Below are 27,912 nucleotides of genomic sequence, written 5' to 3'. Positions count from 1 at the left end.
TGTTTTGAGAGGGTGATCTCAAACACGTTAATTTGTGCAGGCGATGCTTTAAACTATAAAAATCAGATGTAAAAAGAGTACTTTTTCTGAATTAACACACTTTTTTTAAGACAGATTCAGAACTCTCACCCCCAAAAAATAGAGGGTAGCCGAAATCTGGAAAATATGATTCCAATAGTAGTCAGAAGGTTAGTTCAAAGTTTGCAATCCTTAATATTAATTTTGAATTTTGCGTATTTCGTTAACTCAAGAAATTTTCAAGCAAAATAAAATATCTTTGCATACAATTATAAAAATCCTTTATCTAAAGATAATTCCATGACAAAATTAAAATTTAGTAAATATTTATTATATTTTATTATTTCTTTTAACAGCAGTCGAAAAAATTTCCAATTTGATGGTATAACAATTTTTACATTATTTTGAAGAATGCTATTCTCCATGGCAAAATACGAGTTTTAAAAAAAATTGGCAAAATAGTTCCAGAGAAATCAAATTCTAAGTATACGATATTTTCGAAGTAAACAACTGCTTCAAAATTAACATAGAAGTGTCCAAATTTTAGAAAATTCTTCTGTGTCAAACTGATGCGACCAATTTGCGGCTACCTCCAATATTTTGGGGGTGAGAGATCCGTATCCGTCGGAAAAAAAAGGTATGCATTTTCCGAGAAAGTAAGTTTTTGTTATTGATTCCGTTACATAAACTATCGTAAATTCTAATTATTTAGCGAAATAGAATTCAGCCTCTCGAACCAACAGGATTGAGTTCAAGAACGCGAAGATCTCAAAATTAGATTAAAAGTTATTTAGGTTAGTCAATCTATTTCTTCGCGTACAGTATGTGTATATGCATTCCATTCGCCTACTGGAGTTTTATGCATTAAAAATGGAAAATGAAACCAACATACAGTAACATACTAAAATTTAAAACTACGTATGAGTTATGGTTGAGAAGATAAGCAGTTGAGATTTAATAAAGTTTCTGAGTATTAACCATCATACCAACCATCTAATATTACGCATTTTGTAAAGGAGATAATTTTTAAAATTGATCAATGGTCCAAAAATAGTAATTTATATGAATGGTCATTCACACAACATCTTTCTTTACCTTTTGTTTAATAAATGGACATTATGAATAATTCACTTTTATTTTGTTTCTGAACCTTTATTTGCTGTAGCTGGCATTATTCCTAATGACTTATTGCGTAATTCTGGCAGTTCTTTTACTCATCTAAATTAAATGATCAATACGTAATTTTTAATCTTTAGGATGCGCGTACCCTCTCTTTCTGTGTATTAAGTTAACCTGCATTTGCTTTTCATTTCAGTTAACGGAATAGGGAAAGGAAATGGAGGAGAAGATGGAGGAGACGATGAAACACATGGAGGATTAGATGGAGGAAATGGAGGAAAAGATGAAGAAGCAGGAGGAGAAAATGGAGGAGCAGGAGCAAAAGACGGAGGAGCGGAAAAAAATTACGGAGGAGCAGGAGGAGGAAATGGAGAAGCGGAAAAAAATTACGGAGGAGCAGAAAAAAATTACGGAGGAGATGAAGGTCAAAACCATTATGCAGGAAGTAGGGGTGGTGGAGCAAGTGGGACTGCTTATGCTAGGGCCGAAAATGGAGGAACAGTAATTTATAACAGAAGATATGATGGTACTCAGGTTGGAAATGGGGCAGCAGGAGGACAAGAGGGATATGGTAACCAATATGTAACAGGAGGTAACAGACGTAGAGTAGTTCAAAGGCGATATTATACAGGAGGTAGTGAAAGCGGAGGAAGTGCTAATGCTAATGCTAGGGCCCAAAATGGAGGAGCAGGAGGCCAAGAGGGATATGGTAACCAATATTTTACAGGAGGTAACAGAGGCGGAGGAGGATTTCAAAGGCAATATTTCACAGGAGGTAGTGAAAGCGGAGGAAGTGCTAATGCTAATGCTAGGGCCCAAAATGGAGGAACAGGAAGCCAAGGAGGTCGTCAGTGGGAAAGAAGAATTCGGACAAATTAAACTCTTCAGCTAGGTAAATGTATTTTTGCTTCATAGTTTTATTATAGTTCAGTTTTTTTTAAAAATTTCATTATTAATACGAGTAGTGTTAATAAAAAGTCAAACACTTAGCAATGTATTAGCTTGGAATCCATGCTTTTGTAAAAACAGTTATTAATTTATTACCAAGATTATAATTCTACTTCAATACACATAATATTAGTTGTTGATCGAAAAAATTATAACAACTATTCTAAAAAATGAAAGCATTGTATGAAATCTTTATTTTTAAATACATATGTGATTGAAATATGATATAATTGCAATATAATACGATTGTAATATAATATAATATAACATAGTATAATATAATATAATATAATATAATGTAATGTAATGTTATGCAATGCAATGCAATGCAATGCAATGTAGTATAATGTAATATAATATAATATAATATAATATAATATAATATAATATAATATAATATAATATAATATAATATAATATAATATAATATAATATAATATAATATAATATAATATAATATAATATAATACTAGCTGAATACCCGTTCCTCGCACGAGGAGAGTAAAAAATAAATAAGAAATAAATAAATCAGTATTAAAAAGCACTACAAAATCATGCTCAAAACTGAAAATTATAAACCGATCGAATTAAAGAACTTGGTGGAAGAACCAGGTAAGTGAAATATTTGGGGGAATTAATGAATCAGAGAAAATGAAAAAAAGTGGTTGTATCAATACGGATAGGTTTAATGTTGCAGAACTGTTTTTGGCTTCACTCTAATCTTAACATAACTAATTACATCGGTTTTCAGTATGCTTGCATGATTTTTATTTCAAATTAGGCAGGGGTAAATAAATAAAAGCAAAAAAATATTTGTCCTCCTTTTTAATTAATAAATTGGTAATAAAATAGTTCGGATGAAACTTTTTTTAGTTCTGAAAATATAACTTACCTGGTTCTTCCACTAAGTTTTTCAATTAACATAGTTAAACTAGCTACAATTTTTTTTAATTTAATATTATTTGCTGCCCTTTTAGGTTCCTTTGCGTTATTAAAGTAAGCAAAACCCGTTTTTTGTAGTTTATCCCATTAGAACAAAGATAAAATGCATTTAGTAACACTTCGCAAGATGCTTTTGCACTATCAAGTAATTTTCTGAGGTACATATCCTTTTCGAGGACTGTTAAACGCTTATTTCCAAAGTATCAGTATGTACTATTAAGTATTGGTGCTGTCTTAATAATCACCAAATATATCAATATGATATTTTATACCTCTATTAGTATATTTGGAATACCGTCATTCGGGGCTACTTTGTGCAGGATTTCGCAGTTTTTGAACTTTGACATGTAAAAAAACTATGTTAATTCAAACTTTAGTAAAATTTATCGATATTATATTCATAACTGAACTCAGACGAGTGAATTCGATCAATATTGGCATTATTTGTATGTAATATTTACGAATAATAAGTCAAAACATACCTTGCACAAAGTAGCCCCCAAATGGGGCTACTTTGTGCAGCGATAGGAATTCAGTTTAATAATCATGTTTTTAGTAAGATATTGATATAAAATTGTTAAAAAAGTTAATTGTTGACATTTTTAAAGACAAAAACATCAAGATATGTAAAGATATTAGTTTGAAAATAAATTTCAGCGTTAAAAAAAACATTTTTTTGAAGAATTTTTTCTTAAAAATAATGCTTATTTCAAAACATTTGAATTTAAACAAAAGGAAACCATATACTTTTTTTAACAACATTGAAATGGATGATATTTCAAAAATAATAATTATTACATATTCATTAACATTTATAATATTGATAAATTTGAACATAACATGCTTGAATGAACATGACAGAACTTGCTCTTCAGTTTCTGTCAAAATCACCTGATGTCCTATAAAATATATTTTTATGAGTTAAATCGTTTGATTAATTCATTAGAAAAATCTTTGTAGAAGAAAAATAATAGTTTACAAGGAAGTTTCACGTGTTTCTTGTGAATTTTATTAGAGACAGTATTTCTGTGGATTTTGTACTTCCGAGAAGCTTCAGCAATCGACATACCACCAGCAACTGCTTGCAAACATTGTTGAAGCTTTTCTAAAGTGTAATCATGGTAGTTTCTCGTTCCAGGTATTTTTTTATAACGTCTGACCATTTTTCTGGCGAAAAAAAAACGAATGAAACTTTGCCCAAAGTAGCCCCAAAGTGCATTTTTTTTCATTTTCCGTTTATTTGTTATTAATTTTCAAATTTTTTTAACGCTAACATGATATAATTGTTTATTGATATATAAATAAAAAATTTTGCACTTACGACAGTTGTTTTATCAACGTCTTTGCATTTCACAGCTAAAGTTTCCACGTACACTTTTCGACATCCGACGTCCTCGGAAAGTTGTTGACATTGGATGAACGAAACACAGTCTGAGATTGTCTTAAAATTCGAAAAAATGTTTGTAGTAATAGAAGAGATTTTCATCTTCAAATTCCACACATTTTTAACGTGAAATAAACATAATACTGAATAGCAGCACTTGAAAAATGCCGAATTCGAATTTGCACAAAGTAGCCCCGAATGACGGTATATAACATGATCCTTCAACATTTAACTTTTGTGAAAAATACATTTATCAGTCACAGCTAACAAAAGCCGAAATTTTTGAAAAAATAGTAGAATTCTTATTAGAACTTCATAAGATTTTTGGAGCTTGGGCATTTCTCTATCTGACCCTTAATTTACTGTTAAAATATTTATAAGTAGTAAATAAACACAATTCTTTATATTCTAATCCATTAAAACTTTAATATACTATCTTTGATACCACTAAAAAAAGTAATTACGAAAACCCCGTTGTAGAATTGTTATTAAAACTGCACCAATTACCATAATACCAGTAGAACATATTAACGTCAGTATAGCACAGTAAGTTAGCGTCATCCTTAAATGGCGATTTTCTACGGTTTTCCGAAACGAATTTCCTATTAAACTTTTTTTCTTTAAATTCGCTTTTTAGCACATAGCTTGTTTTGTTTTATTTCAATTAATTCATATTATAAGTAATAATTAAGCATTAGTGTCAATAATAATATCGTGTTTTTTTACGTCTCTCCAAAGTAAATAATCATATATTCTGCATTATTTTTGAATTTTTGTACTTAAGATTTTTGTATATCAACTAACATATTACTAACATTAAAATTAAGCATCATTGTCGTTAATGATAGTATGGTGATTTCTTATGGATCTTCTAGATAAATATCTTTACTCCATTACTTTTCTTTTCCAATACACAGTTAATTCATTTTATTTCAATCTATATTATATAAAACGCTAATACGTACGTATGTATCAATAAAACCGATGATATTTCTTTTCTCGCGCTGGCAACAGTTTTCATTTTTAATTGATTGGATTCGGCGTGCAAGAGCACGTAGTGAGCATCATATGGCTAATCTATATTATATAAAACGCTAATACGTTTTAATTGATAGGCTTCGGCGCGCAAGAGCATGTAGTGAGCATATCATATGTCTAATCGAGTGAATTCTCACCGAATTATCAGAAAAATTCTCACAAAATTATCTTCATCGAAGCCGATGCTTTACATCCGTCGTTCAGTACTATTTCATATTGTTTTACATCACATGGTTTTAGCCCTCTGGTGAGAAAGACTTTAAAACAAAACTTACAAAAGTTACTTTTCTCAACAACTGAAATTTAGAATAGTGTGATTAAGAAAAATATGTGAACTGTTTGCAATTTCAAATTAATATTGAAATGCACAGGTTTAGAATTTTCTACAGTGAAAAGTTTTCGAAACTTCAGTGTTCAAAAAAGTATACTAAAGCTAGACGTTAAGAATGTATCCAATGCAAAGCGAGCAGGGGGCGAAGCCTCCTAATATGTATATATTACCTAAATTAAGCGAATCAAATATATTATCACCAAATATATCAATGCAATATTTTATACCTAAATATATTTGGTACTTATTGCATAACCCTTCAACATTTGAGTTTATACATATTTGTCATAGTGGAAATTCTTTCCGTCATGCATATTGGAGAAATTTCTCCTTTAACTATTAAATTGGTTACTCCATCAATTAATCTTTTTTCTTTAATGTCAATTAATAAATTAAACTTATTAAGGAAATCGGCCCCTATTATTCCTTTATTAATTTTGGCGATAATAAATGGGAAATTAAATGAGCGGCGAAGTCCTAAATCAACAGTTAATATTTTGATTCCATAGGTTGTAATCTCGGATCCATTTGCTGCATATAGTTTAAAATCTTCTATTGTTTTATTTCGAGTGAGAGTTGCAGGTATGAGACTAACATCAGCTCCTGAATCAATTAAAAATCGTAAACCTGACTTTTTATCCTTTACAAATAATCGGAACTGGCGGCTTTCATTAACATCAGCAACAGTTGTAGCCGCTAATCCTGTTGCATCATGGAGTTTTCCGACTTTTCTCGCCAAGCACATGGCGAGTGAAATGTGGCGTAACTACCACTATAAATATTAAATACCAATTCACTAGTATATAAGACATGCTAACTTGATTCTATCATGAGGTACCTTTTGATAGATGAAGGTTGACATAGTCGATAATTAATTCCCCCACATTGGTGACCTACGGACGTGATAAGAAATTGTCAATATTGATGGATGAATCCACATTAAACAGTTGATTTGCTTAAAAAAAAATATATATATATATATACTGCTCAAAAAAAAAAAATAATAAATCCGGTGAAGTAAATAAAGTCTCCCGGTTAATAAAAATGAGCGAAATGCTAGAAAAAAAATAATAATAGCGAAAAGCTATAAAAAAATGATGGGAAAAAATAGCGAAAAGCTATAAAAAAAAAATAACGAGCGAAATGCTTGGAAGAAAAAAATATATATATAATGAGCAAAAATTGAAGTTAATAAATAAACAGCATTAATCAACTAGTGGTAATTGTTCATCGAATTCTATCACAGATAAAATTCTGGAAGGGGAGTAATGTGGCGTAACTACCACTATAAATATTAAATACCAATTCACTAGTATATAAGACATGCTAACTTGATTCTATCATGAGGTACCTTTTGATAGATGAAGGTTGACATAGTCGATAATTAATTCCCCCACAGTATCAGCCAACTAAAACCAAAGTTTTAAAAAAATATATATACTGGAACTTCATAAAGATTTTGGAGCATGGCCATTTCTCTATCTGACCTCTAACTTACTGTTAAAATATTTATAAGTAGTGGTGGAAAAAATTTCTTTTAGTTATGATTCTTTAAAATATTAATACGCTATCTTGGCTACCACTGGAAAAAATATTTTCTGAAACTACGGAAAACCCGTTGTTGAAATGTTATCAAAACCAATTCGCCAATTCCCATTATACCAGTAGTACATATTACCGTCAGTGATACATATGAATTAAGTGACATCTGTGAATGGCGATTTTCTGCACTTTTCTTAAGCGAATTTCCAATTAATCTTTCTTCCATGAGCTAGGCTTTTTTCCACATAGCTTATTTTACTTTATGTCAATTAATACTCATTATCAATATTAATTTAGCATTAGTGTCAATAATAATATGCAGATTTTTTAACGGTTACCCAAAACGCGAATAAGTATCTTTTCTACTTATTTTTGCTTTTTAGTTCAGAAGTTACTTTATTTTATTTCAATCAATATATAGTACAATCAATATATATTAATTAAACATCATTGTCGTCAATGATAATATGACGATTTCTTACGGTTCTTCTAGATCTAGACAAATAAATACCTTTACTCTATTTATTTTGCTTTCTAGTATATTGCTTATTATTTTATTTCAATATGCATATATTACCTTAATTAATTAATCATGATTGGCGTAATTAAGCCTCATTGGCTCCAATTTCTTATATTTCTCCTAAACGAATTAATACCACTTTCAAATTAATTTTTGATTTTGATTGCATAAATATTTTGTTTCTATTCAATTATCGTTGGTTTCAAATAAGTAATTCTTTAGAAACAGGTTTAAAAGAATTAATATAAATAAAATAAAAACACGTAGTATCAGACAAAGTTTAAATTTGTTGACATAAACCACGCGTGCTACCACGTAATGTTCATTAAATTCATCTGACATAGCAAATGTAAAATAATTAAATATTTAAATACGTGCAATAAACTATTTTTTGATCAAATAGAGCTATAAGCTAGCAATTATCAATGATGTATCTTTAAAATATGTGAAAATTAATCGTTAAATATAAACCAAAATCTAACGCTTAACCAATCAGAAAATTCCATTTCGTTTTTCTCCCATCCTATTAGAACGATTTGTCGTAGTGTTCTATTGTCAACTGTGAACTTCCTCGTGCTTGCCAAATTTCATAACTTTCGGTTCGATGGTTTAGGAGTCTATTAAGGACACACAGACTGACATTCATTTTATATAGATAGATAATACTAGTGGGCTGCGCCCCCTGCTCGCTAGCGCTCGCCAACCCCCGAAAATTGCTACGCAATTTTATATGGTTTGCTTCGTAAACCAAGTTCACTTCGCTCGCTACTAACTTAGGTACATTGCAAATGCACAAAATTCTAAGAATTCAAAACAATCATTCAAATCCATATAACAAATTTTTTTTTTAAAAATTACATCTTTTTAGTAAATGCTAAGTCATTGAAATAAATTTGATTTCAAATAAATGACATGTAAATAAATAAATAAATTCAAATAAATGTAAATAAATGTAAATAAATGTAAATAAATGTAAATGATTGTAAATGTAAATTCAATGTAATGTAAATTCCAAATGCCAAATAAATGTAAATTCATTAAACCTATTAGAAATGCGCTATAGTATAAAATTTCTAAAACTTATATCTCTTTGAAAAGGTTAAAATTTTGGCTATAGATTTTTCCATCATCTCAGCATTTGTTATATTTCCCAGAGGAATTTTCTTCTTCCGCCCAGAAGTGAGCAGCACAAAAACTACAAATTTCGGTTGTGTTCGACAACATCAACAGTTAAATCTTGAATAGCAGCACGTCGTCTGCGCATTCTTTCACCACTACGTCTTTCATAGCTGTTATCAATGCTCTCTTCCAATCTTCGAGCCCCTCTTCTTTCGATTGTACTTCAAAAGCGTAACCGCACGACTGAGATTCATTTTTATATTAATAATTAATAACTAATAACAATAATTAAAAAAAAAAATTCATGACATAAATCAAAAATTGAAAAATAAATTCGTAATATATAAATTCGTGAAAAAAAGCATTTTCGACAAAATACTAAAATAGAGATCTATCGACAACGACTACTCACTTCTTCCTAGCTTAATAGTATGAGATTGCCGCAGCTGATAGTATAAATTTAGGAAGTGATCACATTTGGTGAGGATGCTCTCTCCGGTTATATCAGTTTCCGTTTTCAGAAGAGCTATATGTTGAACCACCTCAGCTAGATTTCACATGTGACATTTTTAGGGGCAATCATTGGTCGATTTTCTAGCGTTGCCATTCAGGGAGCTGTAATGAGGCTTTTTTTGGTCTCCGTGTAAGAGAAATAAATAAATATATTCTATATATATATATATATATATATATATATATATATATATATATATATATATATATATATATATATATATATATATATATATATATATATATATATATATATATATATATATATATATATATATATATATATATATAATGTAATGTAATGTAATATAATATAATTTTTTTTTGTGCTAAAAAAGGCTTAATAATGGAATTAATATGTAAACTGTAGTTTTATCACAGCTTTATTTTTTTTATAACTATTAAAAATATAATAACTCAAATATTTTTCAGGTTAACCTGCTTTAATGTCTGGTGAAGTATGATGTATATATATTGTCAAAAGATGTTGTATTTCTAAATTATCAGAAATTTATATATGATCAATAAATGTTTTTTAGAAGCATATGGTGTTCATGATCTTTCAAACAAACTTTAAAAACAGAATCAAACTTTTGTGAATACTTCAGATAATCACAGCAATTTACTTTGAAATTTAATTAATTTCGAGAGCACTCATACATTTAAAAAATATATACCAGGAGGAATCTTATAACTCCTATAGGAATCCTACAACTTCAAGAGGAATCCTGTAACTATATTAAAATATCCTATTATATACGCTCTTTCATTATTTTTTTTATATAAAATGATATTTTCGAGAAAAAAGAGAAAGAAAAAACACAAAAATCATTTTGTTTATAAACTATTTAATTATTATAAACCAATTTTAATCTTTTTACAATTCATTCAGTTATTTCTAGAATTTATTTCAATTATTACAATTTCATGTAAGCAAATTTTGTTAATATATTAATTGCAACGAATTAAACGATTACCAGAATTTGAAAAAATAATCAACTGTAATTACACATGAAAATAAAAGAAAACAAAATGTGTGACACAATAAGAAGAAATAAAAGAGAAGTGCTTTTACTTGTTACCATTTCAATATTGATACCAATATAACTACGCAATATTGGAATCAATATTAGAGTGGTAATTTTTTAAAGTTCCTCTAGACGAATAAGTTACTTTATTAATTTTGCTTTTGTACATAGCTTACAATTGTATTTAAATATGCAACTATTACCTTAATTTAATGAGCCCTATTAGTGTGAATAATAGTACGGAGATTTAATTTTTTCTTTTTTCCAAACAAATTAGTGCCACCTTTTCGTTAATATTACCATTTAATACAAACACATTTTTTTTCATTTTGATTATCACATATTTTAAATAGTTCAATTTTATAGAGATGTCTAAGCTGACTTCACTTATTTGCCCACTGATAATCCATCAATGATCAATTCGCTGGATAACAACCAATAGGAATGCATTTCCAGTAGGATGGAAATAGGCATCGTCTAACAGGAATAGTGCAAATGGCTAGTTATTATTCACTATCACAAAATTAAGACAGTGGATTGGTTTATTCCACTCAATGATGTAGCACAGCCTCTGACTCTCTGATACATATTTTGAAAGAATTTTCATAAAACAAATTAAAACGAATTTTGAGATAACTTTTGAAATACTTAGCCCAGGCTGCTACTGTAAATGTAATCAAGGAAATTATCTGACACAACAACTAAAAATAAAAAAGTACATGCGGTAAGCTCTTTTAATTTTGATTAAATAGGGCTATAAGCTAACAAACAACACTGATGTGATCTTTAAAATATTTAAATAAAGTGTAATAGTCTACAGTTTAATAAAAAACAATGGCTACCCTTAGGAAAATTTGCCATAGAGAAGCCTATGGTAATCTATGGCAACCTATGGCTACCATAGAAATTTGTATGGCAAGATACCATACGCCTATGGTTACCATAGAGATTTGTATGGCACAACACCATAAGCCTATGGCTACCATAAAGATTTGTATGGCACAACCCCATTAGCCTATGGCTACCATAGAAATTTATATGGCAAGATACCATACGCCTATGGTTACCATAGAGATTTGTATGGCAAAACCCCAAAAGCCTATGGCTACCATAAATATTTGTATGGCAGTATACCATAGACTAATGGTAACCATAAGGATTTGTATGGCACGTCACCATTGGCTTATGGCAACCACAGAAATTAGTATAGCAGTATACCATAGGCCAATGGTAACCTTAAAGATTTGTATGGCAGTATACCATAGAGAAAAGTTGATCTAGATCTCCACCAACGAAACAACAACTTCTATGGAGTCCTCAAAAACATCTTCTAAAAGAAATAAATATCCATTATTTCACCCCGAAGTTAATTAAATTCAACATGTAAACCCACAAGGCATTCCTGGTGAGTCTTTTCCAGCCTCCGGGTGGCCAATTTTTCCATTTTTGAGTGTTTAAAATCAGATGTTCCATTGATTTAGGCTTAGAGTATCAGACCGCCATATTAACGTGTCATCCACTACAAGTGGAATCTTTCGCAAACTTTGGCTATTTATTTTAATATTTTTTCGATCTCATTCTTGGTCAAAAAAAATTTATTGCAAACGCCTATGCGATTATCTATCTGAATTTATTAAGTTTTTTTATTTCCGGCTGTCTGGTACTTTTATCAGCGTTTACATTCTCATTAGTTTTTTATTTTAATTCCACTTAGGTTCTTGCAATGCTTTTTTACATTATCTTACATATGTTAGGGCTTTATATTTATTTTTTGTGTTAAATGTTTGCTTGCCATTAAATTGTTTTTTATCATGTCTCTGTGTTTTACTATTTTACAACTAATATTTCCTAAGTATCCACATATATTTGTACAATGTTCTGTTACATGTTTATACATAGCTTAGGGTCATCACTTAACTAGATTTGCTGGATTACTGGTTGACAATTGTTTTGCTTCAATATCATCAACTGAACAGTCCCTGGCCATATCATCTGCTGCTATAACCAAAAATGCTTCTAAAAATTTAATCTTTCCTTAAGTTTACAACTTTTTCGTCATAGTGATTCCCTATACCCAATTAATTTTTATTTACTATCCCTGACCAAGTGTAAATTTGTCAATAACAATTATTAATTTCACCAATTTTAATCATGTCTTAAACATGTTTTGTATTTACCAATGTTTCTATATTGTGTTCTCTTTTCTAAATGTGCTTAACACAACTCAACATAAATTTTCTGAGTTTTTTTTATCCCTCACTAGTAGGGGATCAACTAATTTAGCCTGTTTTCTATTCTTAGCTTTTCATAGTCTAATACCATCTTTTTTATGGATAAAATTTTGTTCACACGCCACCACTGGTTGCACCGTTACATATTCAGCTTTTGTCCCGTTTGATCTATTTTAAACTAATTTCGCTTCGACCACCGGCCCCACTCTTTATCTTTTGAGTTTTAATAGTATTTTATTGTTTTAGTAGTCTGTTTAATTTTTAGTTTCGTATCACATATCAAAATTTAAAGAATTTTCATACTCGCTCCGACCATCGGACCGTTATTTTGCTTCGCGTTCTTTTAGGTTCCTCTAATATCTGAGGCTTATCTAACTAATTATGATACCAATCAATCAAATTAACGTTTTTTATACTCGCTCCGACCTCCGGACCCACTTTCTATTTTCTTGTTTTTACAGCTTTAACAAATATTAGTTGCCTGTACTCAATATATTTTGTTCCTAATCAACATAACCAATATTTTCCCCACTCGCTCCGTCCACAGGACCCATTTTCTAGCGGTTAGTACTAACTGTTTGAAATTTATTTGAATAAGAACCGCATACAAAAAGGATTCTGCAAGTAAAACAGGAGAAGCTTATCAAAGAAATTTTAAAAAAAGCTTTCTGGATATATATTTATTCTACAATTATTAAGTTTTGCATTTTTAATATCCATTGCGAAAGATTCTTGTAAGTAATTATTTTTTGACGTATGGTAAAATATCAACGAGAAATGTTGCCATAGCTGTATGGCAAAGGTATACCATAACCTATGGAAAAATATTTCTTTATAAACTGTATCACATCTTAGTTTTATGGCAAAAATTTGCCATATAAAAAATGCCATAGGATATTCCTATGGGGTTTTGCCTATGGCAAAATTTTGCCATGCACTTTTGCCATACACTTATGGCAAAATTTTGCCATTCAAAAAAATGCCATAGAATATTCCTATGGGGTTTTGCCTATGGCAAAAATTTGCCATACATGTATGGCAAAATTCTGCCATACGTATATGGCAAAATTTTTGCCATAGGCAAAACCCCATAGGAATATCCTATGGCATTTTTTTTATGGCAAACCTATGGCAAATTTTCCTAAGGGTATCGCTTAACCGATGAGAAAATTCAACTTTTAATAGCTCCCTCAAACGATCTAATTGAAAATTTCGAGCAAATTTAAGGATCGTGAACTTGCGTTGACCCTTCCAGACCCTGCCTTAATTTAAGAACAATAAAATAAACGGCCGTGGAGTTAAATTATAGAGGGACAACGCGCAAAAACTCTTCATTTTATTATTATGGATTACTATTTCATGTATGCACTTTTAATTAATATGACTATCGTAGCGAAATGTATAATTAAATATTTTTGAAGAATAATTTACTTTAGGAAAAAATATTTAAAGTGTAAAAACAAAAAGATAAAAAAAATTTTTTTTACAAGTGTTGTCTGTAAAACTCTCTCCATAATGTAATGACAAGCTCAGTTTTCCATCCAATTCAGTAAAAGAAAAGAGAAGTTAAAATTAGGAAAACAATAAATTTCATAAAGTAAATCATGAATAAATTATTATAGTTTCATGAAAAATAAGTAAAAGGAATCTAATAAATAAAATCTAATGTTTCAATTTAATCCTACGTTTAATAAAAAACTTACTCCCATTTTTGGGGTAGGTATATTAACATGAAGCGAGTGCATGCACCTTAACATTTAACGCATCTTATGTACTGATCATTTTTAGTTGTGGTATCGTATTCTTCTCAATAGCTAATACACCGATAGTTATCAAATTTTAAACTTGTAGGCTCCTCAGTGAACTGATCGTAAATACGTGGTTCACAGTAGAATACCGAAATCAAGCATCACTGGCTACGGTCAGTAAGCGGGTGGGTGACCACTTTGATCATCCTGCGTAGGGACCGAGGTTGCACGGTATCGGTCCTCGTTAAACTGTTCTTCCGTAAAGTTCTCGATTTCGTATGCAGGTCATCCGGTTACCAAAGAAGGGGAGCCATCCCCATCAAATTTGCGAGTCTTCGAATTATCCTCAAGGATGCTTCCAGACCGTCGTCAATGGCCCATTGCGCAGCTCCTGTGTGACGCAAATAAGGTATCTAAATTTGTAGATAATAAAACAGGTAATGATAAAATGATGAAAAAGGCTCCTTTAAAAATTGCACCGGTTATACAGGAAATATTTTCAAAACTGAACGCTGATGCAATTGGCCCTTTGCCCACCATGCCAAATAGAAAGAAATACTTGATCACTGCCCTTGTATGCCGTCAAAATACTTAGAGGCCATCCCAGTAAATGATGTAGGATCTGTATGGGGGACGGATGCCCCGCTTAATACTTTTTGTACAACTGGTTTCCCAGAGAAGTTCAGTGTGAACTAGGAACTCCTTTTATGAACATGCTTTCAACTGAGTGTTTGGATCATTTTATCCTAAGGGTACGGCATACTTTTGTTCTTCACTCACAGTCTAATCCCGTAGGCATACATTTGCCCGGTGTACCCAACAATGATTTTCTTAAGGCCAAAGGCCACTGCTCGGTACACCCTACACTGATTTTTTTTAAAAAGTTAGGTGCCTTAGGAGAGAAAAGAAAAATAAGTAATGAAAAATTATCAAAATCGTCTTGCACAAAGTATCCGCTCAACAAATGAATGACGCACACAAAATGCGGGCATCTGAATCCAAATTAAAGAAGCACCTACATCTTAGTAGTCAAGAGTTGATAACTTGGCTCTTCCTCCTCAGACGCAGAATTCATTTCGGCGCGAGAGGGAGGACAGAAACATCTCCGTTCTTAAAATTTAGACAAACCTTAAAACGCGCCAAACGCAACACTGAATTTTTTCAGTCACTTAATTTTTCAGTCACATCTGCTATTATGCCTTTCATTACTCTAGCTAATGAAATATATTTTAAATTTAAAACTTCTGCTTTCCCAGCAAAATTTCTCAAAAAAGACAAACTATTTACTCAAAAGAGAGAAATATCATCAAATTTATGAAATATTCAATGTTAAAAAAATTCGCATTAAGATTGCAAATAAGTATTTCTGCCATACGATCGCCAAATAGCAACCTTGTTCAAGATTGTTCACATCCTTCTCCCAAAAATAGTGAAGTAGTATAGTCGGATACCTCGTGATGAAGGTGGAGTCAAGTGCCTATACTCCTGGTGAACGAAATATAGTATTGTCAAGTTGTTTCTGAGGGGAAATTACCATTGCGCATGCGCGAATTTTATTTTATTTTATTTTATTTTATTTTATTTTATTTTATTTTATTTTATTTTATTTTATTTTATTTTATTTTATTTTATTTTATTTTATTTTATAACCGTCGTTGAACAGCGGACCCAATTTTTTGGATTTACGACTACTAATAACAAGCTTAACCCCGCCCGCCCCCGAAGGGGGCATCCGGAGACACTCCGAAAGCTCGAAGTGCGCGCAACAGTTCAATCACATAAGCAAACATATTCAAAATTTTCAAATTAGAGTTTTAACAAATAGGTAAAATATTAAATATAAACACAGCGTTACTTAGAAATGAACTAAATACAGACAAACATTACAAAGAAAATAAACAGTATCAATCAGAAGAGATGTCGCATCTTCGGTAGGGTTTTCAAAGTTAATAAAAGGAAACAATTTCACATGGTTAAATATAAGATATTTGTATTTCAGAATATAATTACAGCTGGCACAACAGTACTTTACTACAGTATTTTAAATACTCTTTAGAGTTGCTGTTTTCCAAAGCTTGAAGACTAGACAGGGAATCGGTATAAATTGAGATTTTATCTGTAATTCTTTGCTCTTTAATCCAACGAATTGACTGGAAAATAGCCCATAATTCAGCCTTAAACACGGAAACGTGATCAGAGATGCGAAAGGATTTTCTTTCGACAGGTTCTCCCTCCTGATAGACCGCGAAAGTGCATCCTGTCTTAAATTCATTGTTAACTAAAAGTTTCGATCCATCTGTGAATAATTCTAGTCCTTTATGAGTAGGTAAATGTAGTTGATATTTAAGTAAAACTTCTTCAGCCCGATGTCAAATATAAGGTGTAGGTAATTTTTATAGATTATGTGTTCTTCTTCATGTTGAAAAATATTAAGTTCAGCTTCTACGTTTACGGCCATGTCTAGAGGGATTGTCCCAGTAAGTACTTGGAGAGCGTCAGTAGATGTAGTCTTGTATGCTTCAGTGATAGATAGTAAAGAAGCTCTTTCAATTTTTTTCAATCTATCAATGATTCCTACCTGTTGGGAAAATCAAATTTCCCCTTCATAGAAAATAAGTTTCTGAGTGCTGTTTAGGTAGATGAACATCAAATCCAATTCCCCAGTCAACCCCAGAGATTCTATTTACTTTAGCTTGAAATTTAGTAACTTTGCTAAAGATAAAGTCAAGGTGGGGCAAACCAGGAAAGCTGATAATGCAATCTAAATCCCAGATAATCAATGATTTCCCTCGTTTCAATGTTAACTCCACAGAGTTTTATAGTTGGTCGTCTTGAGACCCGTTTGACCTTGGGAAATACTTGGTACTTGGGTACTGAATGGGAGATTGTGCGACGCTGCCCAACTTTCAAATTTGGTCAAAATCTCTTAGACTTGGGATCCAAGTCTATCAAGAAATGCTACGTTGAGAAGTAATAGGAAGTCATCAGCGTATGCAATTATTTGCTCATTAGATTCCCTTTTCATATTTAAGAGAGTGTTCGCTATAAGTAGCCATAAGATCGGTCCAAGACTTGACCCCAGTAGGACTCCTCTTGCTAAAGGCCTCTCCAACTTCTCACTCAGGATATCAAACAGAATCCTTTTGTTGTCCAAAAAACTTGAAATCAGCTTAACCAAGTCATAGGAACAGTTACAGAAGTTCAATTATTCTATAATTTTGCTCCAAAGGACGCTATTAAAGGCACCTTTGATATCAAGGAAAATTTCCAGTGCGTGATGTTCATTATCCCTTATTTCTTTTAGTTTTCTCAAGTAAGGGCTTCATAGTTGTGGTAGTCGCTCTACCTCTCCGAAAACAGTGTTGATCTGCATGAAGAATGTTATTAGATTCAAGGCAAAAGACTAATTGATTTGTTATTAATTTATCCAACACCTTCCCCCAAACTGGAAGAAGAGAAATGGGACGATAGCTTTCTGGTTGGTGTAAATCCTTTCCAGGTTTAGGGAGAAGAACTAATTTAGCTTTTTTCCATAATGTAGGGAAATAATTTAGAGAATGACATTTGTTAAGGATTTCAATGAACTATTTTGGTTCGAAGTAGAAAATTGATTTAATGACTTCGGGGGGGGGGGGGGTTGTCGGAACCTGCAGCCTTATTGGTCTTTATACTATTAACAACAACTGTAATTTCATTCCTAGTAAATACTTGATCTTTGCTACAACTTTCAGGTTCCGGCAAAGGGGAGGGGAAATAGTCCAATGGGAAATGATATTAAAGGATAGCTTCAATTGTGGTTTTTTGTGGTGGTGGTGATAGTTCCATCTGATTTATGTATCTGTTTAAAGTCATGATGGCTATTAAACTTGTCCCTAGATATCAAATAGCCAGGACCAAAGCATTCTTGAGTTGTAATATTTTTAAGATAATTCTTTAGTTTTTCCTTTTTCTTTTTTTAATGTTTTTTTTTTATAGAAAGCTTTCTTTTATATTCAATTTGTTTTTTAATTCTAAGTTGAAGATCCTTTTCAGCTTGAAAAAGTCCTCTTCTAGCTCTCAGCGTCTTTCTTTGTATATAGAGGTCAACCGACCACCATTTAGGGCTATGTTTATGGCTCTTACAGATTTTCTTTTTCAAGCTATGACAAACATTGGTAATCTTCTAAGTTACCTCTTCAAGAAAATCGTCCAATTGAGATGTAGTGGTATGATGCAGTAATGCTGGGTATCAAAATAAAAACAAAACAATACTAATGAATTTAAATTAACAGGAAAAACTAAAGCTACATTTAAAAAAAAAATCCGACAAAAAAAGAAAATGGCACATGATCTATCAGTGGAAGTACATAAAATCGAAGCACTATTTAACCTAGAGATACTAAACACCAAAAACAAAACACAATCTAAAGGAAAACAGAGATGAAAATTACAATATACCTTTTTGCAGTAGAGAGAATAGGTCACTTTCTAAATCTAAAAAAAAAACTATAAGAGATCATAAAAAAAAGTCAAATGTCTGAATGAATGAAGCTCTTTTTATTACTTTTCTTAACTTAGGCTTTTAAGGCAGCATCAAAAAAAATTCACAGACAGCAATCAGATGGAGAGTGTGGTGGTCAGGAACAACTGGGAGTTTTCACACTATTCAGACAGAGCAAATCCCCAAGAAAAACGCAGTTGTTGACGGATATCCAATTGAAAAATTTGGACGAAAGAATCACAAAACGCACAGGTATTGATGGAAATCAGATCTTTGCCGCAACATCGGAGCAGGTTTATGGGTACTGATCAAAATAAAAATGGTCAAAATTAGAAATCCACAGTCAGCAAAATTTTCTATTGTAATTAAATCCAAAACTATAATATTTGTGTAGCAGTATTTATTGTAGTAAAAACATGATGCAGGACCAGAACGAAAAAGGTACGTTTTAGAAAATCATCATTGCACGGCAGAATTAGCCGGTGAAATGGCGTCAGATATGACGCCATCGAAAAAGATGTTCCCTTCCTCTGGAATAAGAAAGATGAGAGGAAAAAAAATTTAAAAAAAACCACTGAGGTTCAAAATCACTTAGAGTGGATAAAATCTTGAATGCTAATGAGCGTTAGGCGCTCAGGATATTTATACCCTTCGTGTAAGTAGAAGCGTTATTTCCTATTTTTCACAGTGTCATTCCCTCTTTCTGAAATTGAAGTACGAGTGTTTAAAAACTAGCTCTCGATCATGGTTACGAAGATTCGAGCAATCGCACGTATCACGTGCGAGAAAGCCGATGTCAAAGAAAGCCGATCAGATGTTCTTCCGAGAAAATGGAATGTCCGAGGGAAACTGATCAAATTGCACTAAGGTTCAAGGGGCGATGTTTGATTCGGATCAGGATTTTAAGTTAAGGCTTGTGACTCGATGTCACAAGCGACTATCTGTGCTAGAGCGTCTTTCGTCTCCCTCACAAGTCTCTTAAGGGATGACGAGAAAGTAAAGAGACTCAAGTCATGATAATTTATGCCAAAGAAGGTGATTTTTCCAAAGCTATTGACATAATTAAAATCCTATGGTCACTCATTGTTTCCTCGTCAGATACCTGCCAATCTGTTACATCGACGTCACCATGGGTAAATGTGACGTCAATCCAGCTCCGGCCCGTGATTGAGTCAAAGGTTGGAGGAGAGTTAGAGTCATTTTCAATCATCATATCCATTAGGATAACAAACTCCACCAATTCTCGACATCTGTCATCCTCAACAGGGCCCCACAAGTAACTCTTGGCATTGTAATCCCCATTGATATTAATTTTTAGGTCGGAAGCTGCATAAGATGCATTTGGAGTTTATCCAGTGATGGCAGCCGAAGGGGGGACATAGATTCTCACAAAGTACAAGTTGATGTCCCGTATTCTAATTTCACTGATTAAGTCTCTTTTAGTAGTAATAGGTTAAAAAGTCAACTAGTTCATGATTTAGGAGAATTGCCGCTCTTGGCTTATGATCACCAGCAATTATATCTATTCCTGTCTGAAATTCTGTAATTTTATTATCTATGTTGAAATAGGGTTCATTTAATGAACTTACAGCAATCTGTTTAGAGATAAAATCTGCGGAGTGTTGAGCATTAGCAAAATGGAAATGGTTAAGATTAATATGAGCTATTTTAAGTTTGTGAATATCTTTATCCATAATTTATTCTTTTAATAATCTCTTGTCTCTCCCAGATGTAGGTTTCACAGTATTTATAGAGTGAACTATGGTTTGTAGGAAGATTTAAGTTGCATCTCTGATTCGATTGTTTACAATTAATGCACCTACCTTTGGCAGTGCAATCATAAATTTTGTGGCCCTTTTACTGTCACAGTTTGCTCATACCTCTTCTGCTTTGCAGTTTTTTGTTATATGGCCAAAAGAGCAACACTTAAAACATTGCATGTCTCGTATATATTCATTTGTTCTAATTCTGTACCAACCCAAGTTTATTTTTTCTAATCGTAAAACTGCCTTAAATGTATCTGGATCAGTTTCGATAACCCAGTGGTTACCATTCTTTGCCCTTAATGGAAATTTCACGTCAATGATTCCGTGTTCAAGGGCTGGGTTTTGTTCCTTAATTTTTTCTACCAATTCCTCCCTAGTAAATTCTTCTTGTTCGTCATTTGGTATTATTCTCGGATTCAATTTCTTAGGCTTACCACAAGTAAAGTCCTTTCCTAGGTCTCCTTTCTGAATTTCGTTTTTCAGTTTTTCTATTTCCTCCTCCTCGCTTACCTGCACAACAATGCCACCATTTCTAATCTTATTGACACGCTTGACTCCGATCTTAAGTTTAATTGGATCAATCTTATTAGTGATCTCCTGTAGAGTGGCATCGGATGAGCTATCCGGATTCCTCGGGTGAATTAGAAAGACGTGCTCTTGTTTGCGTCCTGCGAAGGTGGATTTCAAAGTTGGTCCCACCGTGATGGCTTGAGTGGAAGTACCCAATGCAGTCACCGCAGCAAAAGTTGACCTTAACTGTTTAATGATCTCAGATTTCTCATGTATTTGTCCTCTTAAAGCATAAATAATAGCATTCTGTTGGTTTATTAAGCTAAGAAATTAAGCAGCCCCACCCATGATGCGTTTCTTTGAATCCTTCGAAAATTTGCTACTAGTCTTTGCCAGGAGAGCACTGAGTTGTTTTTGGATACTAATCGCTTCCTTGAAAAAGTCTGTCTTGGGATCTAGAACATCGGGGTTGACCGTTGAAAAGTCCCTAGCTTGCTCCAGCAGCTGACCCTCAGAATCCGATCCAGAAGAATCACGAATTCACGACTGCTAATGTTCAATTACGTAGCCTTGTAATTTTGAATCCAATCCAGAAGACAACATAACTTTTGGATCAAGCATTGGGAAAAATTTGCTTTCGCGGAAGACTTATAGATGGAATTAACCCGCAATTTCGTTACTTGGAGAGTAAGTTCACAAGAACCTCCCACGGTTATCCTGACGGCAAGGGAACTCTAACCCGTTATCCGTCTACATGTGGTCGATGCAAGCCGGATGTGGAATTCGAGTCGACTGGTATTCGAACCCGGTTCACCTCATTAGAAGGCGAACGCTCTATCCCCTGATCCTTCATGGCTCCGTTTGCGCGTATTGAAAATCTCTAACCAAATGCCAAGAAAATTACACGAATATTTTTGGAATACATCTGCATATTTTTGGAATCTTTGTTAAAAATAAAATATGAAAAGTATTCTAATAAGGAGTAGCAAATTAATGTTTATGTAACGAAAAATTAAAAATACTTTTGAAATTGAACGAATTACTACTAGGGAAGATGGGACTAAATACTTCAAAATGTCTCAGATTTCTAGATAAAACATAAATATGATTATTAGTAATACTTTCAATTTTTCATGAAATTCAAATTGGCTTAGGTATTCTCAATTTTGTCTTTCACGGGAGTGCAAATTGCTAAATTTTGATCAATTTTTTGTATTTTTTGAGTCTGAATTCGTGATCTTAATTATCCGTACCCTTCAAAAATTAATTTTTTATCAAGGACCCCAAAAAAATACCATTAGGTTTCTTACTAAGAACTTTCTGTATATTTCTTATTTAAATTCTAAACTGTATGCAGATTTTTTTTTTATCGAATAATGCAAATAGAAAGGTAAAATTACAATAAACATTTTCCTTCTATTATTATCAAGTTCCTTTGTTTTAATAAGAGCAATTTAGTTTTGATCAATTAGTTACATAAAATAAATTACTTCTTTTTTAATTTTTTTGTCAAAAATATTTTTAAAAAAAGATAAAGGATAAATAAGATGATTATCCATTAATTGTGATTTACTTCGTTATATTTTATCTTCTTTAGGCTTTAAAAAAATTCATATTTATTGTTAACACACAAAACAAAATAAAATATAACATATGTTCGTTTAAACATTTTTAAACTGTTTCATCACTTTAGCAAAATTACATTTCATAATCACCCTATTTATAAGCCCTTAAAAAGAGTGAAATATTATTATCTCTATCATTCCTTTCTATTTTCAGTTACACGAATCATAGATTATATTTCAAAAAATTAAATGACCCAAATAGCGATTTAAATCAGAAAATTCAATAACTTCAAATAAATATCCACACAAAGTTATAACGAGTTTAAGGAAATTTAAATCAAATTAATCAAGCAATCAAATTAAATTTTTGTGACAGACACTTTTCTAGATACGCAAATCACGTATAAAATTAATTTTGCCTTTGAAGAAATTACGTTAAAAAGACCAAAAATTACAAATGTTTTTCTCAATGCGTTGGTGCCACGATATACAGCTTGCAGACGATGAGCCCTTGCAATAAGACCAATTCAGAAATTTCTATATTTTTACTTTAAAAGGTTAAAACTAAACGATTTCCTATAAAAACTAGAATAAAAATTCTATTGCCTCAGGTTACAAATTTCAGAATTTTGCGATTATGTTTCAAAGTAACAATTTCTTTGCCGAGTAAGAATTTAATTCCTTGATGCAGAGTTTTTATCAAGCATATTTTTCTACATTTTTATAAATTAGGTCAAAAATAAATAATTTATGGCTATGAAATATAGCATGAAACATTGGTGTATTTCTCTGCGTTAAATGTAAAATATTTCAAACACGGCCCACTTCCGAACAATAATTTTTAAATTTGTGCTAATTTAGGTCTAAGAGAAAAATTATTTTATTTTTGAAATTTCTTTAATTTACAAAATCAATTATTGATTGATTTTTGAATATCGCAAACTACATTTTTGTGCATTTTATATTTTAGTGCAAATTTAATTCTGATAATCTAAGATATTTTTTTACTATTTGTTATACCGTCTTTATATTTAAAAAAATATCAAAATATATTTTTGCTTGTAAATAGAGCATCAGGAAAAATATATTAAAGGGACACCGGTGTCCCATTTGTGTCGAAGGGTTATAGAATATTTTTTTTAAAATTTTATTTTAGCATCTTAAATGTGATTCTTTTAAAATTTAATAATTATAACGTTTTTGGTTGAATATTCCCGATTATTTTCAATTAATTTTGCAACTTAAATGTTTGCAACTATTTCAGTAATTATTAAACTGTTTTTTTTCATTAAAAATGCCAAAAAAATATTTCTGCTCGTAATTAGAGCTTCAGAAAAACTATATAAAAGGGACGCCGGTATCCCCTCTGTGTCAAAGGACTATCAGAAATTTTTTTTCTTGATTCATTTAAAATTTAATTGTTTATAATGTTATTGATGTTATATTTTCAATTCTTTCTAAATAATGTTTCAACTTAAAAGTTTGCAAATATCTCATCAACCAAAGCCAAATCGTTCATTATTTTATATGTACTATTTCTAAATCAAATAAAATAGATGCATAAAATATAAGCTTCATTAACTAATGTCTTTTCAAGTATCTGGTTTGTTCGTAAAATTTATAGCACGTTTTATTTCTCTGTTTTACATTAATTTACGATGTCTCCAATCATAAAAATTGTTTTAAATTACAGATTTATAGTGAATTTAAACATAAAATTAACCCTCAAACTTACACCAAGTCTCTTAAATGATATCTTCTTAAGAAACTAGTACAAAGTTTACCAAACTGGTAAATTTTAATAAAAGTAATAAATGATTAAAATTTTATTACCTCTAAAAACAGTAGGAAATTTATCTTTTAACTATAATGTAAATGAAACGTAACTACACTGTTATATTAGTTAAAGCATAGTGATAGTTTTTAAAAAATTTCTTTGGCTGATACTCTTGAGAAATTGATCTGAAAAAAAGAGTGATGTGCTGTAATATATTGAATTAAAATGAAGTCTGAAGCGAAGCAATGTTTAATCTGGATGTGAAAATGAAGTCAGAACTGAAAAAAATTCTTGCCCTATTTGATCAGATGGATATTTCATAAAAATATCTTGATTTTATCAGGCTGATGATGAAAATATCGTTTTTTTAAATATATTTCAAAAATGATATCATTTCAGCGTGAAATAGTTGGATTATTTTATAATTAAAAAATACTTGAAATCAATTTTTGATCTAATAGCATTTACATACGTTTAAGACAGAAACTAGAAACTAATTAATTTTTAAATGTTAGGTATTTTTTAGGATTTATGTTACCAAAAACACTTCAGAATAAACTTTCACTCCTATTAGATGTCGACCTACACTTTCTTCCGGATCAAAATTTTTTTATTCATTTGACACGTATTCAGAAGAATCGCTGATTAAATATCTTTCACATTCAACTTGAGTATTGAGATGAAAAGTTATGTCTAAAAAGATAAGGTATTCTAATAAGACGAGTTCATGTCGAGGGATTTACATTTCATGTAAAGGAGTTATATATAGTCTTGATAATAAGGAAAATCGTTAAAATAATATATATAGAAGTAGCTCCTCCATTGTATCGCATTTTATCATAGATTGTAAAATAATTTCACATTGTAAAAATGTCATCTATCAAAATTCAAACAGGGTTTCTGATTGGTATTGTCCTATGCTTTCTTTCTGGTATGTGACTATTTAAATTTATATATATATAAAAACGCATATGATTTGAAATATGTATAATAAACTATTATGCTTGCTTTATGTTTCATATTTTCAATTACATTTTATATTTTCTGTTTTCTATTGAATGAAATATTTCTGGTATAGAAAATTAAGTCGAGTTAAGTTTATAGATTTATTTTAGCTTCAATAAATTTTAAAATTATGTAGATTAAGGATGGACACAGTGCTATAAAAGTTCATTTCCCAGCAAGGCTTGATGATTTAAAATTTACTTTTTGGCATAGATATCTAACTTTCACATACTAACCCGGGCAAACGAAGAATGAACCACAAATACCTTTTCAGGATTTTGAAGATATTTTGTAACATTTCTGATAGATTCTTTTATCGATAGTAATTACTAGCACTCTTCATTTACTCCATCTTGAAAAATAACCAATGAACAACGCGAAACAATTTCGAAGCGTTTAATGCATATTTGATAATATTAGTTGGGATTTATCCTTAAAATAAAAGTGTTGAAGTGGAATTCATTATAGAGTTACACTATATTTGAATGATTTATACTTTTTATATTCTCTCCGATGTTTTGAAAACTTATAACAGAAAAAGGTTACTAACACATCAACAAATTTTGTTATACATAATAACGAAACATTATGATATTTTTTTCAAATTTTCAATTTGTGAACCTCTGGCGATACGGCGGCCTGAAGCCATGCCGTACAATTTGTAACATGTCAGGATATATAATAGCGAATGCGGTTGTGATCCTTTGCCATATTTCCTTATCACTAAGCATAGGGCACAAGCACTTACTCTTTGAAATAGTCCCTAAAAAAAAATTACTGGGTCTGGAGAGCCGGTGTCCATGGAAATATTCGAGATGTCGTCGCCTGACCCGCCCTATCCATCTACTAAGAAGTTCGTTATATAGAAAATCATAAACATCTGTCTGATAATGAGTAGGGTGTTCTCTCTCATTGAGAAATGAGGAACGCATAACTTCCTACAATTGCGGAATTAACCACAGTTGCAGCACATCAACGAAGGAACACAGCCGCATTCACGACCATTTATCGTAGCATGTTGCAGCGAGCGTGGCAAGAATTTGACTTTAAACTTGAAGCCCGCCACATCACCTAATAGCACATTTATGATAAAAAAAATTTGGTGTTCCATTATCTGATGAAACAAAATTCATGAACGTGTTGATAATATTTTATTGTTATGAGCATTCCAAACCCCGCAGGGAATTATGATACACTCTGTATATATATATATATATATATATATATATATATATATATATGAAAGGGTAGCAGTCATGGTGAGTGTTGTTAGGCCACGCAGACAGCAGTTGGAAGGCAAAAAATACTTTATTAGCTTCACATAGTATTTAAGACATTTTCTAGCAAAGGCAGAGCTCAAATTCGCCCTCAAAAACTGTGTGCTTCAGTTTTTATCTTAGGGAAAGTAGCAAAGGAATTTCCCTCTATTTTATTATATTTGAGAGGAAAAGGGAAGTCCCAAGGATTACTATTGGTTTATGAAAGAGATCGAGCGTTTCCCACACATAGCAAGGGGAAATATGTCCTGCTCTTAATTAAATGCATAGTTGAGCCAAAAATAGATTTAAGAACAGGATGTGGCTTTTAAAAGTGTGAGAAAGTATTTCAAATAGAATAATTAATTAGGATTAAAGTAGGAGTCGTTTTATAGCAAAGAAACTAACATAAAAAGATTAATAGAAGCTTTTTATGTTACATCCCCCCTCGCCGAAAAATTTTAACTAACATCAAAAAAAAAGTTTTAAAATTATCCCTTTGCAAAACTTTCCTTATGATGACACAATTAAAATAATAATAATAATAATAATATTTGTAATATCAACAAGATATAAAGTAACATGAATTTAAAAAAAAAACACATTTGCACACTATGTAAAAAAATTTTTTCATAAAGTGTTAGAGGAAAAAAAAATTTGAAGTAACTCTGCTATCAAAATGAAATGTTAGATCACCATTTTCAAGAATTTTTTGTGATTAAGTTTTTTCAGTCCTTCTTGATAATCACAGTAAATAAAGTTATTCCTCATACTAACACAATTAAAATAATCTTTTCCATAAAACAAGAAAAATCTATAAAAATGTTCTAAAACATGTAAATATTCATATTCAACAACATGAAAGATAAAAAAAATAATGAAAATGCAAGTGATATGAGATATAAAAATACAAATTGACACTTTTTATCAAAAAAAATTTCAATATAAAATTTGAAATTTTTTTGACACAATGGTCTTTAATCTGACTTCAGTATTTTTATTAGGGGAAATTGTTTCGTTGGATTAGGGGCTGTATTCCCCAAAAGGAGGAAAACAGTCCCTATTCTCAACA

At 31.2% G+C, this 27,912-nt stretch overlaps 2 protein-coding genes across 41 annotated transcripts in view; both read left to right on the top strand.

Moving 5' to 3' along the window:
* The window catches only part of LOC107453710 (uncharacterized), a 72,388-nt gene extending 62,370 nt beyond the window's left edge, over positions 1-10,018 (top strand). For all 38 annotated transcript variants that reach the window (XM_087168371.1, XM_087168374.1, XM_087168379.1 and 35 more), the window contains 2 exons: positions 1,334-2,029; positions 9,907-10,018. In XM_087168371.1, coding sequence (XP_087024497.1) covers positions 1,334-2,016 — 683 coding nt within the window. In that variant the 3' untranslated portion in view covers positions 2,017-2,029; positions 9,907-10,018. The remainder of the gene's footprint in view (positions 1-1,333; positions 2,030-9,906) is intronic.
* A 15,260-nt stretch (positions 10,019-25,278) lies between these two features.
* The window catches only part of LOC107453704 (uncharacterized), a 52,077-nt gene continuing 49,443 nt past the window's right edge, over positions 25,279-27,912 (top strand). For 2 of the 3 annotated variants that reach the window (XM_087168369.1, XM_087168367.1), the window contains exon 1: positions 25,281-25,510. In XM_087168369.1, the coding sequence (XP_087024495.1) occupies positions 25,450-25,510 (61 nt within the window). In that variant the 5' untranslated portion in view covers positions 25,281-25,449. Of the gene's footprint in view, positions 25,511-27,912 lie in introns of all 3 variants that reach the window. The other variant, XM_087168368.1, reaches the window with a different exon arrangement.

The sequence above is a fragment of the Parasteatoda tepidariorum genome, chromosome 7, assembly GCF_982258835.1.
Source record: "Parasteatoda tepidariorum strain Cologne lab strain chromosome 7, Ptep-v5.0, whole genome shotgun sequence".
Taxonomy (NCBI): Eukaryota; Metazoa; Arthropoda; class Arachnida; order Araneae; family Theridiidae; genus Parasteatoda; species Parasteatoda tepidariorum.
Note: the sequence above shows the minus strand (reverse complement) of the source record. Positions and strands in the feature narration are given on the sequence as shown.